The sequence below is a fragment of the Chlorocebus sabaeus genome, chromosome 6 (genome assembly GCF_047675955.1).
Source record: "Chlorocebus sabaeus isolate Y175 chromosome 6, mChlSab1.0.hap1, whole genome shotgun sequence".
In the NCBI taxonomy this organism is placed as follows: Eukaryota; Metazoa; Chordata; class Mammalia; order Primates; family Cercopithecidae; genus Chlorocebus; species Chlorocebus sabaeus.
In genome coordinates this window covers 8,232,349-8,248,275 of record NC_132909.1, presented here as the reverse complement: position 1 = coordinate 8,248,275, position 15,927 = coordinate 8,232,349, and the positions used below count along the sequence as shown (strand labels likewise).

The window sequence follows — 15,927 nt, the reverse complement described above, 5'->3', positions numbered from 1 at the left end:
AGAGAAACTGTTCAGGGGTAGGATGGCTGGGGCAGATTTGGACTTACTAGGCAAAGACTTTAAATCAGCTATTTTAAATATGTTCAAAGCACTAAAGGAAACAATTCCTAAATAACTAAAGGAAAATGAGAGAATAATGTCTCACCAAATAGGGCATATCACTAAAGAGATAAAAATTATTAAAAGCAACGAAATAGAAATTATAGGGTTGAAGGGCCAGGTGCAATGGTTCACAACTGTAATCCCAGCACTTTGGGATGCCAGGCCAGGTGGATTGTGAGGTCAAGAGATCAAGAACATCCTGGCCAACATGGTGAAACCCCATCTCTACTAAAAATACAAAAATTAGCTGGGGATGGTGGTGGGTGCCTGTAGTCCCAGCTACTCGGGAGGCTGAGGCAGGAGAATCGCTTGAACCCGGGAGGCGGAGGTTGCAGTGAGCTGAGATGGCGCCACTGCACTGCAGCTTGGCAACAGAGCGAGAGTCTTTCTCAAAAAAGAAATTCTAGGGTTGAAAAGTACAATCACTGATGTGAAAAATGTACTAGAGGGGGCTCTGTAGCAGAATAATGATTTAGTGAACTTGAACATAGCTCAACTTTGATTTTCCAGTCTGAGAAACCTATGAACAAACAAAAAGAATGAAGAAGAATGAATGCAGCCTCAGAGAGCCATGGGTCTGGAAGTCCCAGAAGGAAAGAAAGGGGCAGAAAGAATATTTGAAGAAATAATGGTTGACAACTTCCCAAACTGGATGATTTGAGCATTAATCCACACATCCAAAAAGCCAAATGAACTCCAAATAGGCTCCACAGGCTAGGCACAGTGACTCATTGCTGCAATCCCAGGACTTTGGGAGACTGAGGAGGGAGTATTACTTGAAACCAAGAGCTCAAGACCAGCCTGGTCAACATAGCAAAACCCTGTCTCTTAAAAAACAACAATAAGAAGGTTGGACATGGTGGTTCACACCTGTATTCCCTGCACTTTGGAAGGCCAAGATGGGAGGATTGCTTGAGCCCAGGGGTTTGAGACCAGCCTAGGCAACAAAGTAACACCCACATCTCTAAAATAAAAATGAAAATAAAAACATTTTAAAAATAAGATAAAATGGGTCAGGCATGGTGACTCACGCCTGTAATCCCAGCACTTTGGGAGGCTGAGGTGGGTGGATCACAAGGTCAGGAGTTCAAGACCAGCCTGGCCAACGTGGTAAAACCCCATTTCTACTAAAAATACGAAAATTAGCTGGGCTTGGTGGCACGTGCCTGTAATCCCAGCTACTTGGGAGGCTGAGGCAGGAGAATCACTTGAACCCAGGAGGTGGAGGTTGCAGTGAGCCAAGAACGCGCCACTGCATTCCAGCATGGCAACAGAGTGAGACTCTGTCTCAAAAAAAAAAAAAAAATGCAATTAGAAATCAATATCAGAAAGAAATCTGGGGCCAGGTGCGGTGGCTCATGCCTATAATCTCAGCACGTTGGAAGGCCAAGGCTGGAGGATCACGAGGTCAGGAGATCGAGACCATCCTGGCTAACACAGTGAAACCCCGTCTCTACTAAAATGTAAAAAAATTAGCCGGGCGTGGTGGCATGCACCCGTAGTCCCAGCTACTCGGGAGGCTGAGGCAGGAGAATGGCGTGAACCCAGGAGGCGGAGCTTGCAGTGAGCCGAGATTGCGCCACTGCACTCCAGCCTGGGTGACAGAGCAAGACTCTGTCTCAAAAAAAAAAAGAGAGAGAGAGGAAAAAAAGAACAAAAAAGAGAGAAATTTGGGAAACACACAAATGTGTGGAAATTAACACACTAAAAAAAACAGTGGTGCCAGGCATGGTGGCTCACACCTATATTCCCAGCTCTTTGGGAGGTCGACTTGGGAGGATCACTTGGGCCCAGGAGTTCAAGAGCAGCCTGGGCAACATAGTGAGACCTCATCTCTACAGAAAAATTTTTTTTAATTAGTTGGACATTGTGGCACACATCTGTAGTCCCAGCTACTCAGGAAATTGAGGCAGGAGAATCATCTGAGCCCAAGAGGTTGAGAGACTGCAGTGAGCTGTAGCCATGCCACTGCACTCCAGCCTCGGTGACAGAGCAACACTGTCTGAAAAAAATTTAAAAACCCAATGGGTCAAAGAAAAAATCACAAAGGAAATTAAAAGATTGTTTGGGATGAAGAAAAATGAAAATACAGCATACCAGAATGTAAGTGATACAGTGAAAAAATGCTTTAAGGGAAATTTATAGCTGTAAACACATTTAAAAACAAGAAAGGGCCAGGTGCTGTGGTTCACGCCCGTAACCCCAACACTTTGGAAGGCTGAGGCGGGTGGATCATGAGGTCAGGAGATGGAGACCATCCTGGCTAACACGGTGAAACCCCATCTCTACTAAAAATACAAAAAAATTAGCTGGGTGTGGTGGTGGGCGCCTATATTCCCAGCTACTAAGGAGGCTGAGGCAGGAGAATGGCGTGAATGCGGGGGGCGGGGCTTACAGTGAGCCGAGATTGCACCACTGCACTCTGGGCAATAGAATGAGACTCTAAAAAAAAAGAAGAAGAAGGATCTCAAAATCAGTATCTTAATGCCCCACCTTAAGAAAATAGAAAAAGAGGCCGGGTGCGGTGGCTCACGCCTGTAATTCCAGCACTTTGGGAGGCTGAGGCGGGAATCACGAGGTCAGGAGATCAAGACCATCCTAGCTAATACGGTGAAACCCTGTCTCTACTAAAACTACAAAAAATTAGCTGAGTGTGGTGGCGGGTGCCTGTAGTCCCAGCTACTTGGGAGGTTAAAGGAGGAGAATGGAGTGAACCAGGGAGGCAGAGCTTGTAGTGAGCCAAGATTGTGCCACTACACTCCAGCCTGGGCAACAAAGTGAGACTCCATCTAAAAAAAAAAAAAAAAGAAAAAGAGTAAATTAAATCCAAAACTAACAGAAAGAAGGAAATGATAAATATTAGAGCATAAGGAAATGAAATAGAGAATACAAAAACAATAATAAAAATCAACAAAACCAAAAGTTGGTTTATTGAATAGATCAAAAAAATTGACAAATCTTTAGCTAGACTGACCAAGAAAAAAAGAGAAGACTCAAATTACAAAGATCAAGAGTGAAAGAAGAGACATTATTATCAACTGTACAGAAAGAAAAATGATTATAAGGGAAGACTGAACAATTGTATGCCAACATATCAGACAATCTAGATACAGTGGAAAAATGTCTGGAAACACACAAACTACCAAAACTGACTCAAGACCTAGAAAGTCTGAAAAGACCCATGACAAGTAAAGAGATTGAATTAGTAAAAGTAATTTTAAAACTTCCAACGAAGACGGCCAGGCACGCCTGTAATCCCAGCACTTTGGGAGGCTGAGGCGGGCGGATCACGAGTTCAGGAGATCGAGACCATCCTGGCTAACACGATGAAATCTCCTAAAAATAAAAAAAAAAAAGTTAGCTGGGCGTGGTGGCAGGTGCCTGTAGTCCCAGCTACTCAGGAGGCTGAGGCAGGAGAATGGCGTGAACCCGGGAGGCAGAGCTTGCAGTGAGCCAAGATTGTACCACTGCATCCAGCCTGGGTGACAGAGTGAGACTCTGTCTCAAAGAAAAAAAAAAAAAAGAAAAGCCTATAACCAGATGGCTTCAGCAGTAAATCTTATCAATCATTAAAAAAAAAGAATTGACAAACAATCCATTTCAAAGTCTACCAAAAAATAGAAGGAGCAATTTCTAACTCAGGAAATATCTGACAGTATCTCCCTGATACCAAACAAAGACATCACAAGAAAAGAAAACCACAGACCAGGCCAGGCATGATGGCTCATGCCTATAATCCCAGCACTTTGGGATGCCGAAGCAGGTGGATCATGAAGTCAGGAGTTTGAGACCAGCCTGGCCAAGACAGTGAAACTGCATCTCTACTAAAAATACAAAAATTAGCCAGGCACAATGGTAGGCACCTGTAGTCCCAGCTACTCGGGAGGCTGAGGCAGGAGAATGACTTGAACCCAGGCGGTGGAGTTTGCAGTGAGCTGAGATCGTGCCACTGCATTCTAGCCTGGGCGACAGACTTTATCTCAAAAAAAAAAAAAAAGAAAGAAAGAAAACCACAGACCAATATTCTTTATGAATATAGTCACAAAAATCCTCAACAAAGTACTAGCAAACCAAATCCAGCAGCATGTAAAAAGGATTATACATCGTGACCAAGTGGGAATTATCCCAGGAATGCAAGGTTGGTTCAACATACTAAAATCAACAAGTGACTGGACATGGTGGCTCAGCCCAACAATTTGAGAGGCTGAGACAAGAAGATTACCTGAGGCTAGGAATTCTAGATCAGCCAGGTCAACATAGTGAGACTCCATCTCTATAAAAAAATTTAAAAATTATCTGGGTGCAGTAGCATGTGCTTGTGGTCTCAGCTCCTTGGGAGGCTGAGGTGGGAGGATTGTTTGAGCCCAGGAGGTTGAGGCTGCAGTGAGCTTTGATGTCACCACTGCACTCCAACCTGGGAAACAGAGCAAGACTCTGTCTCTAAAAATAAATAAATGTTACATACCATATTAATAGAATAAAAGGGAAAAAAAACACACAATCATGTCAGTACAGAAAAAGCTTTTGGCAAAATATAACACCCTCTCATGATTAAAAAAAAAAAAAAAACTCAACAAACTAGAAATAGAAAGGAACTTCCTCATCCCAGGAAAGGGCAGCTACAAAAATCCCACAAAATGTGATAGTTTAAAATATGCCCATAAATTCTTTGACATTCCTTTAAAACATGGAGCCTTATTTGCCTCACTTGAGTATGAGCTGGACTTAGTGACTCACACCCAGGAAATAGAATAAGGCAGGATTGGTGTGGTGGCTCATGTTTGTAATCCCACCACTTTGGGAGGCTGAGGCAGGCGGATCACCTGAGGTCAGGAGTTCGAGACCAGCCTGCCCAACATGGTGAAACCCTGTTTCTACAAAAAATATAAAAATTAGCCAGGTGTGATGGTGCACACCTGTAATGCCAGCTACTCAGGAAGCTAAGGCATGACAATTGCTTGAACCTGGGAGGCAGAGGCTGCAGTAAGCTGAGATTGTGCCACTACACTCCAGCCTGGGTGACAGAGACTGTCTCAAAAAATAAAAAAAATAGAATAAAGTAGAATCGATGATATGTGAGGTAAGAGACTACTTCATGAGAAAAACTGTTTCTTTTTTGCTCTCTCTTCCTCTGGGGAATGATAGCCTCAATGTCATAAGCAGCCACCTATGAAGAGGCCCATGTAGCAATGAATTGAGGCCTCCAGCCAAGGGCATGTTAGTGCCCCATTTTGGTAGCACAACCTCTGGCCCCAGTCCAACCTTCAGGTGACTGCAGACCCCGCCAAAATCTTGATTGCAACCTCGTGAGACAACCTGAGCTAGGACTACCCAGCTGAGTCCCTCCAGGTTGTTGTTTGAAGTTTTGGTGTAATTGGTTTCACAGCAATAGAAAGCATTACACAAAGTATCTTTCTAACCTGAAGACTCAGAAGGTCTTGGGTTTCCTGTGGGTAATTGTTCTGGAAACCAAGGCAACAGGATCTAGGGTCAGCTAATTTCTCCCAGTTACTAGCCCTATGACCTCATGGAGGGGACTTCACCTCTCTGTGCCTCTGCTTCCCTACCTGTGAAATGGAGATACAACTAACAGCTACCTTCACAGAGTTCCCATCGTCCTTCCTTCTACCTGGAAACTGACACTTTCTCAACCAGGGTCTCCATCACCACTGGGTTCTCTGTCCCCCTCTTTCCAGTTCTCTGTCCGCACCCAGCCCCTGTGTCTGTTCCTTCTCTCTCTGGGTCTCTATCCCCCTCCTCTATTTCTGGTTTTCTCTCTCTTCCTGATTCAGCTCTGTCCCCCAAATCTCAGAGTCTCTGACTTCTTTTCTCTGAGTCTCTGCCTTTCTACTCTTTAGGTCTCTGTCTGCTTTTTTTCTTTCTTTTTTTTTGTTTTTCTTTTTTTTGAGATGGAGTCTCACTCTGTCACCAGGCTGGAGTGCAGTGTCACTATCTCGGCTCTCTGCAACCTCCACATCCCGAGTTCAAGCGATTCTCCTGCCTCAGTCTCCTGAGTAGCTGGGATTATAGGCATGTGCCACCACACCCGGCTGATTTTTGTATTTTTAGTAGAGATGGGTTTCCACTGTATTGGCCGAGCTGGAGGTCTCTGTCTTCTTCCCCAGGTTTCTTTCCTTTCTTTTCCCCCAGAGTTTGGGTGTCTGGCCCTGTCTTCTCTATCTTCTCTTTGCATCTCTATCTCCCTTTGTCAGTCTCTCTTACTTGTTTTGTGTTCACTGTGCCTTTGTCTCTCTGGGTCTCTATCATCCATCCCTCTTGGAGTCTCTGCCTTTCTTTTCTCTCAGTATCTGTCCCTTTTTCTAGGTCTCTATCTCCCTTCTCTGTGATGTCCCCATCTCTCTAGGCTTGTGCTCCCCCACTTTCCTACTGTGGGTCTCTGTCTCCCTACTATGAATCATTTCTTCTTTTTCTTCTTCTTCTTCTTTTTTTTTTTGAGATGGAGTCTCCCTCTGTCCACCAGGCTAGAGTGCAGTAGTGTGATCTCGGCTCACAGGTACCTCCATCTCCGGGGTTCAAGTGATTCTCCTGCCTCGGCCTCCTGAGTAGTTGGGATTACAGGCACCTGCCACCACACCTGGTTAATTTTTGTATTTTTAGTAGAGACCAGGTTTCACCATGTTGGCCAGGCCACTCTTAAACTCCTGGCCTCAAGTGATCTGCCAACTTCAGCCTCCCAAAGTACTGGGATTACAGGCGTGAGCCACCGTGCCCAGCCCTGGATCATCTCTTCTTCTGTCTCTGAGTCTCCATCTCTCTCACACTGGACCCATCTGTTCCTTCCCCGGAACCTCTGTCCTCCCACCCTCCGAGTCTCTTTCCTTCTCTCTCTGGGTTTCCATCCCTCTCTCTCTGGGTCTCTCTCCTAATCTCTCTGGGTCTCTGTCTCCCTCTCTCCGGGTCTCTGTCCCCCTCTTTCTGGGTCTCCCTTCCCCTCTCTCTGGGTCTCTCTCCCTTTCTCTCTCTCTGGGTCTCTGTCCCCCTCTCTCTGGATCTCCATCCTCCTTTCTCTGGGTCTCTATCTGCCTCTCTCTGGGTCTCTGTCCCCCTCTCCCTGGGTCTCTGTCTCCCTCTCTGGGTCTCTGTCCCCTCTCTCTGGGCTCTGTGCCCTTCTCTCTGCCTGTCCCTGCCTTCTCTCTGGATGCAGCTCAGGTGCTGGGTGCTGGTTCCAGCTCCTGCTTCCCCCTCTCACCTCTCCAGCACGCACCCCAAGGTCATTACTTTTTCCATTTCACCGAGAAGGAACTTGAAGGCCCTTAGAGGCCCATACTCCCCTGCAGACCCACAGCAAGCTGGTGGCTGTGTCAGACCTTGATCCTGGCTGCCTGGGGCACTTTCTCAGGCTTCACGATCCACTGGGGGATGTGACTCAGAAATAGCGCTGGTGGGAGGCAAACGGCTGCAAGTGCTGCCCAAGAGACACTCCCCAAGAGAGGGCGGAGAGCTCTTCTGTCTGAGGGAGGAGATGTCTCCCAGGCAGACTCTCTGCCGTGTTCTCTTCTCTGCAGCTCCTCCTCCTTCCCTGGACCCTTGCCCAGCCTCCCCTGTGGCCTCCCTGCCTCAGTCTCTCCCTTCCAAATACACCCACTCAACCCAGGGGAGTCTTGGGGAGAGAAAGGCCTTTTGTATGAGTGACAAAAGCAGCAGCCTTCTTGTCCTGGTCCTGCTTCTTACGAGCTCTCCAACCTTGACCTTGCGGAGCTTACTACATGGCTGTCTGCCTTAGTTGGGTTTTTGTTGTTGTTGTTGTTGTTGTTTTTTTTTTTTTTTTTTGAGAGGGAGTCTCGCGCTTTCGCCCAGGCTGGAGTGCAGTGGCCGGATCACAGCTCACTGCAAGCTCCGTCTCCCGGGTTTGTGCCATTCTCCTGCCTCAGCCTCCCTATAGCTGGGACTACAGGCGCCCGCCACCTCACCCGGCTATTTTTTTGTATTTTTTAGTAGAGACGGGGTTTCACTGTATTAGCCAGGATGGTCTCGATCTCCTGACCTCGTGATCCGCCCGTCTCGGCCTCCCAAAGTGCTGGGATTACAGGCTTGAGCCACCGCGCCCGGCCTGTTGTTGTTTTTGTTTTTGAGACGGAGTTTTCCTTTTGTTGCCCAGGCCACAGTGCAATGGCACGATCTCGTTTCACTGCAACCTCCACCTCCCAGGTTCAAGTGATTCTCCTGCCTCAGCCTCCCAAGTAGCTGATATTATAGGCATGTGCCACCACACCCGGCTAATTTTATATTTTTAGTAGAGATGGAGTTTCTCCATGTTGATCAGGTTGGTCTCAAATTACTGACCTCAGGTGATCTGCCCGCCTCAGCCTCCCAAAGTGCTGGGATTACAGGCGTGAGCCACCAAGCCCGGCCTCAAAAATTTGTTTTAAAAATTAGCTGGGTGAAGCCAGGCGCGGTGGCTCACACCTGTAATCCCAACAATTTGGGAGGCTGAGGCGGGAAGATAATGAGGTCAAGAGATCAAGACCATCCTGGCCAACATGGTGAAACTCCGTCTCTACTAAAAGTACGAAAATTAGCTGGGTGTGGTGGCGTGTGCCTGTAGTCCCAGCTACTCGGGAGGCTGAGGCAGGAGAATCGCTTGAACCCGAGGTGGAGGTTGCAGTGAGCTGAGATCACACCACTACACTCCAGCCTGGCAACAGAGCGAGACTCCATCTCCAAAAAAAAAAAAAAAAAAAAATTAGCTGGCTGTGGTGGCATACGCCTGCAGTTACAGCTACTTGGGAGGCTGAGGTGGGAGGATCACCTCCGCCTGGGGAGGCCAAGGCTGCAGTGAGCCAATATTGTGCCTGAGCTGTCATGCTGTCACTCCAGCCTGGGCAAGAGAACAAGAACCAGTCTCAAAAACAAAAAGGAAAGGAAAGGAAAGGAAAGGAAGGAAGGAAGGAAGGAAGGAAGGAAGGAAGGAAGGAAGGACATTTGTTTAGCTGGGCATGGTGGTGTGCACCTGTAGTCCCACCTACTTGGGAGGTCAAGGTGGAAAGATCACTTAAGCCCAAGGGTTTGAGGTTGCAGTGAGCTATTATCATGCTGCTGCACTCCAGCCTGGGCAATAGAGTGAGACCTTGTCTCAAGAAAATGAAAAAATAAATAAATAAAAATAAAGAAAAAGAGAGGCCAGGTGCGGTGGCCCACATCCGTAATCCCAGCACTTTGGGAGGCTGCGGTGGGTGTCACCTGAGGTTGGGAGTTCGAGACTAGCCTGGCCAACATGGTGAAAGCCCATCTCTACTAAAAATACAAAAATTAGCCAAGTGTGGTGGCACTCTTGTCATCCCAGCTACTTGGGAGGCTGAGGTGGGAGAATCACTTGAACCCGAGAGGTCGAGTTTGCAGTGAGCCAAGATCGCGCCACTGTACTCCAGCCTGGCTACTGAGTGAGACTCCATCTCAAAAAAGAAAAAAAGAAAGAGGTATTTGTTAAAAAGAATATATGTGGCTGGGCATGGTGTTGCACTCCTGTAATCTCAGCACGTTGGGAGGCTGAGGCCCCAAAATTGCTTGACGTTAAGACCAGACTGTGCAACATTGTAAGACCCTGTCTCTACAGAAATTATTTATTTATTTATTTATTTATTTATTTATTTGTTTGTTTGTTTGTTTTGAGACAGAGTCTTGCTCTGTCATGCAGGCTGGAGTGCAGTGGCGCGATCTCAGTTCACTGCAACCTCCGCCTCCCGGGTTCAAGCCATTCTCCTGCCTTAGCCTCACCAGTAGCTGGGACTATAGGCACATGCCACCACAGGCACATACCCTCACGCCAGATAATTTTTGTATTTTTAGTAGAGACAGGGTTTCATCATATTGGCCAGACTGGTCTTGAACTCCTGACCTCGTGATCCACCCGCGTTGGCCTCCCAAAGTGCTGGGATTACAGGTCACTGCGCCTGGCGTACAAAAAGTTTTTTAACAAATTAGCCAGGTGTGTGCCTGTGGTCCCAGCTACTCGGAAGGCCGAGATGGGAGGATCCTTTGAGCCCAGGCTGCAGTGAGCTGTGCTCGTGCCACTGCGCTCCAGCCTGGGAGACAAAGCAAGACCCCGCCTTAAAAATAAATAAAAGCTGGGCACAGTGGCTCACACCTGTAACCCAGCACTTTGGGAGGCCGAGGTGGGCGGATCACCTGAGGTCCGGAGTTTGAGACCAGCCTGACCAACATGGAGTAACCCTGTCTCTACTAAAAATACAAAATTAGCCGGGTGTGATGGTGCATGCCTGTAATCCCAGCTACTAGGGAGTCTGAGACAGGAGAATGGCTTGAACCCGGGAGGCGGAGGTTGCTGTAAGCCGAGATCGTGCCACTGCACTCCAGCCTGGGCAACAAGAGTGAAACTCTGTCTCATAAATAAATAAATAAATAAATAAATAAATAAATAAGATTTAAAAATAAAGAAACGAATGTATGCATCTCCATTTTACAGATGAGAAAACTGGGGCTCCCTGAACATAGAAAGTGCTGGTAAGTGCTAGTGAATCTCATCAGCATCATGAAGATCATGGCTATTGTCAGTGTAGTTCTCAGTATCTGGTAGAGCCTGTTTCAGGCCTGGCCCAGGGGAAGCCAGGTGGGGGGTGAGGAGCAGAGGTGCAGTGAGTTAAAGCACCAAGTTGTAACCCTCTATACTTTTGCCAGAAATTCTCTAAATCTCCCTAAATCTTGCTCACCTCTCAGTTTTGCCCCAGATTCTTAGGTGACTCCCCTCAGAGAACGCCTACTCACTCGCTAAGGTCCAGTTGCAAGACATCCTCCTCCAGGAAGCTTTCCCTGATACCCCCAACCTGGCTTGAGGAGCCCTTCTCTGGGATCTCCTCTGTTACGGAATTTCTCACCCTAGTCTGTGTCTTTTGCCCCCACCAGACTGGGAGCTCCCCAAGCGCAGGAATCTGGCCTGGTTCCTGAGCCCAGCCTCACTGGGGACATTTGGGATTGACTGCATGAATTGAAGACCAACACCCAGGCCAGGCACAGTGGCTCTCGCCTGTAATCCCAGCACTGGGGGAGGCCGAGGCGGGAGGATCACTTGAGCCCAGGAATTTGAGACCATCTTGGGCAACACAATGAGACTGTCTCTAAAAGAAGAAGAAAAAAAATAAAAGACCAACGCCCGGATTCATGGCTGGCTGCCAGAGAAGGAGGAGGCAGTTCCCAGTTAGTTCCTCTGCGTCTCAAAGAATGACCAGAATGTTCTCACTCCAAGTCAAAAACACCCCATCCCTGTCCTAAGTATTTGCTACCACCGAGTGGAGGACCTGGGTCTTCCCCAGCAGGTAGTGTGGGGGGCCCTCACCAGGATTTCCGTGATGTCTGCGTCATCCGGATCCCAGGGTAGGGTGGGGGAGGCAGGGGGTCCGGCCAGCGTGAGTTGGCCACTGAGGTCTTCCACTGTGGAGTCTGTCCCCGTGGAGTCGGTGGGCTCCATGGTGGCCAGGTTGAGCAGTGACACATTGGTGCAGGCCGAGGACCGCTTGAGGTTCAGGCACCAGTGCATGGGCTGGTGGGACATCTGGGGCTCCACCCTGCAAAGGAGAAACAGGCAGAAAGGTCGAGAAGCAGCTCCACAGTGTCTGACCCCTGCTGCCTTCCTTTCTCCATACCTCACCCCCTGTGACTCCACTCTCACTGTATACAAGTTTCTCCCTTCTCTGTCCTCGTTGCCTGCTTTATTCTCCTTCCCTGCTGCCTACTTTCTTTTCTTTTCTTTTCTTTTTTTTTTTTTTTGAGACAGAGTCTGACTCTGTTGTCTAGGTTGGAGTGCAGTTGCATGATCTCGGCTCCCGGTCCCAGTTCAAGCAATTCTCCTGCCTCAGCCTCCTGAGTAGCTGGGGTTAGAGGCATGCGCCACCATGCCCAGCTAATTTTTATATTTTTAGTAGAGATAGGGTTTCACCATGTTGGCCAGGCTGGTCTTGAACTCCTGAACTCATGATCCGCCTGCCTCAGCCTCCCAAAGTGCTGGGATTACAAACGTGAGCCACCATGCCCAGCCACCACTACCTACTTTCTTCTTCTCCTTCCCCACTGCCTACTTTATCCTCCCTTCTCTGCCCCGGCCACTTTCTTCTTCATTCACTAGCCTCCCTTCTCCTCCTTCCCTCCCCACTGGCTTTTTCCTCCCTCCATTCATCCCCATTACCTTCTTCCTTTCTACCTCCCTGCGACTTGATGTCTTCTTCACCACTGCCCTCTTTCCTGCCCCCCACCTGCTGGCTTTTCCCCCTCCCCTTCCTCCAGCATCCACAGTCGGACTCCTGCTCTGTTGGAGGAAGTGCTGGGCGTTAGAACCATCCCTGACAGGGTGCAACAAACCCACCCGTGGAACGACACGGCCTTCTTTTTCTTCGGGATCCCCTTGGCCCGGCTGCTCACCCCCCGGGGAGCCTCTGGGACTAGCTGGGAGCAGCTCTCGACCCCCGTGGGGGTGTCCCCGGCCTCATGGATCTCCTTGGACTGCCAGATCGTCTTCACCACCACGCTCGCCATGGCGTGGGGGTCTGGCTCCCAGGGAGGGCTCCTTCCTCTGAGACTTCCTGCCTACTGTGACCACAGACCCTCAGGATCCAGTGTCCCCTCAGCCTGCCTCACAAAGGACCCAACCACTGGGCTCCAGTGAGTGGGGGACACGGGTTAGGGAGGGGTGCTGGCCCAGGTCATTCCCCCAGGGTTCTCAGTGGACTCCTCCTGTGCGGGATTCTAGTTACATGCCCAGCGTGCCCCCGTCTTCAGAGCTCCAGTGGATAGACTCGTGCTAGCCTGTAACTTACAACGGGTTGGCCCACAGATTCTTGGGAGAGGTCCAACCTCCCTCTCCCTGAGACTAAGCGTGGGGTCATCCAGCCCTGTGCACTTGTACTTGATTCTTCATGTAGCTTCCTGGATTTGATAGTTGGCTGGGGTCTGAGAGACTGTGGTCGAAGAGGGCTGAGATCCAGACCCTGACCCGGAGGGTCTCATATTCTATGGCGCATTGGGGTGGGGGGAAAGGCAACGTACAGGTAGATCAACAAGAGAAAGCTAGGTACAGTGGGCCTCGGGGTCAGGGTGGAAGGTGAGGGAGGAGAGGAAGGTGGAGAGTTGCGGCAGGAGAGAGGGTGGCATCCCTCTCCCCCGTTTATTTATTTATTTATTATTTTCCTTAATTTTTTTTTTTTTTTTTTTTTTTTTTTTTGAGACAGAGTCTCTCTCTGTCACCCAGGCTGGAGTTCAGTGGCTCAATCTCGGCTCATTGCAACCTCTGCCTCTCGGGTCCAACCGATTCTCCTGCCTCAGCCTCCTCCCCAGTAGCTGGGACTACAGGCGTTGGCCACCATGTCCGGCTAACTTTTGTATTTTTAGTAGAGACAGGGTTTCACCATGTTGGCCAGGTTGGTCTCAAACTTCTGATCTCAAATGGTCTACCTGTCTCAGCCTCCCAAATTGTGGGATTACAGGTGTGAGTCACCACGCTCGGCCATAATTTTTTTTTTTTTTTTTTTGAGATGGTGTCTCACTCCAACACCCAGGCTGGAGTGCAGTGGTGTGATCTCGGCTCATTGCAACCTCTACCTCCCAGGTTCAAGCGATTCTCCTGCCTCAGCCTCCTGAGTAGCTGAGACTACAGGTGCCCACCACCACACCCAGCTAATTTTTTTTTTTAATTTTTATTTTTAGTAGAGATGAGGTTTCACTATGTTGGCCAGGCGAGTCTCCAACTCCTGACCTTGTGATCTGCCCACTTTGTCCTCCCAAAGTGCTAGGATTATAGACATGAGCCACTGTGCACCCCGCCACCCCCGGCCCAGAAAATGTCACAAATTTGCATGTTATCTTTTTTCGCAGGGCCCATGCTAATCTTCTTTGTATCGTTCCAATTTTTTTTTTTTTTTTTTTTTTTTTTTGAGACAGTCTAGCTCTGTCGCCCAGGCTGGAGTGCAGTGGCGGATTCTCAGCTTACGGCAAGCTCCGGCCGGGTTCACGCCATTCTCCTGCCTCAGCCTCCCAAGTAGCTGGGACTACAGGTGCCCGCCACCTCGCCCGGCTAGTTTTTTTTTTGTATTTTTTAGTAGAGACGGGGTTTCACCGTGTTAGCCGGATGGTCTCGATCTCCAGACCTCGTGATCCGCCCGTCTCGGCGTCCCAAAGTGCTAGGATTACAGGCGTGAGCCACCGCGCCCGGCCAGTTCCAATTGTAATACATGTGCCGTGGAAGCAAGCACGCCCTGCTATTTAGGGACAGACTTTTCCTGTTCCTGGGTCCCTAGATGTCCCTCTTCACACTTCTCAAAAAGACTAGTTCAAACATCACTGCTAACAGACATTTTAAATGCCGTTATCCCTGGGGAGAAAGTACTTCTTCCTTGTCATGAATGGACTCCAGTTCTTGGAACGCTTTATGTATCTTTCTATAAAAAAGAACTTCCGGCCGGGCGGGGTGGCTCACGCCTGTAATCCCAGCACTTTGGGAGGCCGAGGCGGGCGGATCACCTGAGGTTGGGAGTTCAAGACCAGCCTGGCCAACATAGTGAAACCCTGTCTCTACAAAAATAGAAAAATTAGGCGGGCATGATGACGGGTGCCTGTAATCCCAGCTACTCGGGAGGCTGAGGCAGGAGAATCGCTTGAACTTGGGAGGCTTGAACAGTGAGCTGAGATTGAGCCACTGAACTCCAGCCTGGGCGACAGAGCGAGACTGTCTCAAAAAAAAAAAAAAAAAAAAAAAAAAAAAAAAAAAAAAAGGCCGGGCGCGGTGGCTCACGCCTGTAATCCCAGCACTCTGGGAGGCCGAGGACGGCGGATCACGAGGTCAGGAGATCGAGACCACCCTGGTTAACACGGTGAAACCCCGTCTCTACTAAAAATACAAAAAACTAGCCGGGCGAGGTGGTGGGCGCCTGTAGTCCCAGCTACTCGGGAGGCTGAGGCAGGAGAATGGCGTGAACCCGGGAGGCGGAGGTTGCAGTGAGCCGAGATCGCGCCACTGCACTCCAGCCTGGGCGACAGAGCGAGGCTCCGTTTCAGAAAACAAAACAAAACAAACTTCTTCAAGTCCTGGGATTAATAATTTTTCCTGTGTTTAATGGGGCTGCTTTATGTTCTTCAGGGGCAAACAGCACCCCCCCCATATTAGAAATGGACTCTTCCAGTGACTAAAACAGCTGAGCAACGTCTGTCCTCCTGGAATCCAAAATGGACTTTCCCAGGTCCCATTCCTGGAAACCCAAATGGAAGCATCCATTAAGCCTGGAAGGTGGGCTCTTCTCAAACTCATTTCCATCTCCAAGGATTCAGAATGGCCAATCCAAAGGTCCCGGACACACCCCCAAGACTCATTCCAGGAATGCTTGGATTCTGAGATTAGAAAAGGATGATGGGGTGGTTTTGTTCCTAGAGGTGACAGAAATGGACTCTTCCAGTTCCCTTTGTCCCAAATTTCTCAATCGCCCGGGGCGTTGGGAGTTCTGGCCGTTTTGCCTTCCCCAAAGCTAGTTTACCGAAGAGTCTCTGGGGAGCTGGGGGTTGGGGATGGAGGCTGGGGCTGGGCCAAAGCAGGTTCACCCATTCCTTCCTTTAACAGATGTTGTTGAAAACTCTTCAAGGCCAGGTCCCATTCTTGCCCAGAAGGAGTTCCCAGTCTGGAGGAAAGAATCAATTTTGGTTTGATATCTGCTACAATGGAGGCTGCCCGAGAGACACTGTGGTTGGACAAAAAAAAAAAAAAAAAAGGCAACATATATTGAAAAGTAAGCCAAGATATGGTTTACATTTATTTCTGCTTTTTCACTTACAAGCTGTGTGGCCCTGGGCAAGTCATTCACCCTCTCGACC

General features: G+C 48.9%; 1 protein-coding gene and 1 pseudogene across 4 annotated transcripts in view; both read right to left on the bottom strand.

The window, feature by feature from the left end:
- TSKS (testis specific serine kinase substrate) overlaps positions 1 to 12,833 on the bottom strand; it is a 29,303-nt gene extending 16,470 nt beyond the window's left edge. For all 4 annotated transcript variants that reach the window (XM_073016171.1, XM_073016172.1, XM_073016173.1 and 1 more), the window contains exons 1-2: positions 12,437 to 12,833; positions 11,414 to 11,642 (exon numbers count right to left, since the gene is read on the bottom strand). In XM_073016171.1, coding sequence (XP_072872272.1) covers positions 11,414 to 11,642; positions 12,437 to 12,606 — 399 coding nt within the window. In that variant the 5' untranslated portion in view covers positions 12,607 to 12,833. The remainder of the gene's footprint in view (positions 1 to 11,413; positions 11,643 to 12,436) is intronic.
- Positions 12,834 to 13,902: 1,069 nt separating this feature from the next.
- LOC119621811 (U6 spliceosomal RNA) lies at positions 13,903 to 13,984 on the bottom strand (annotated as a pseudogene).
- Positions 13,985 to 15,927: the final 1,943 nt, after the last annotated feature.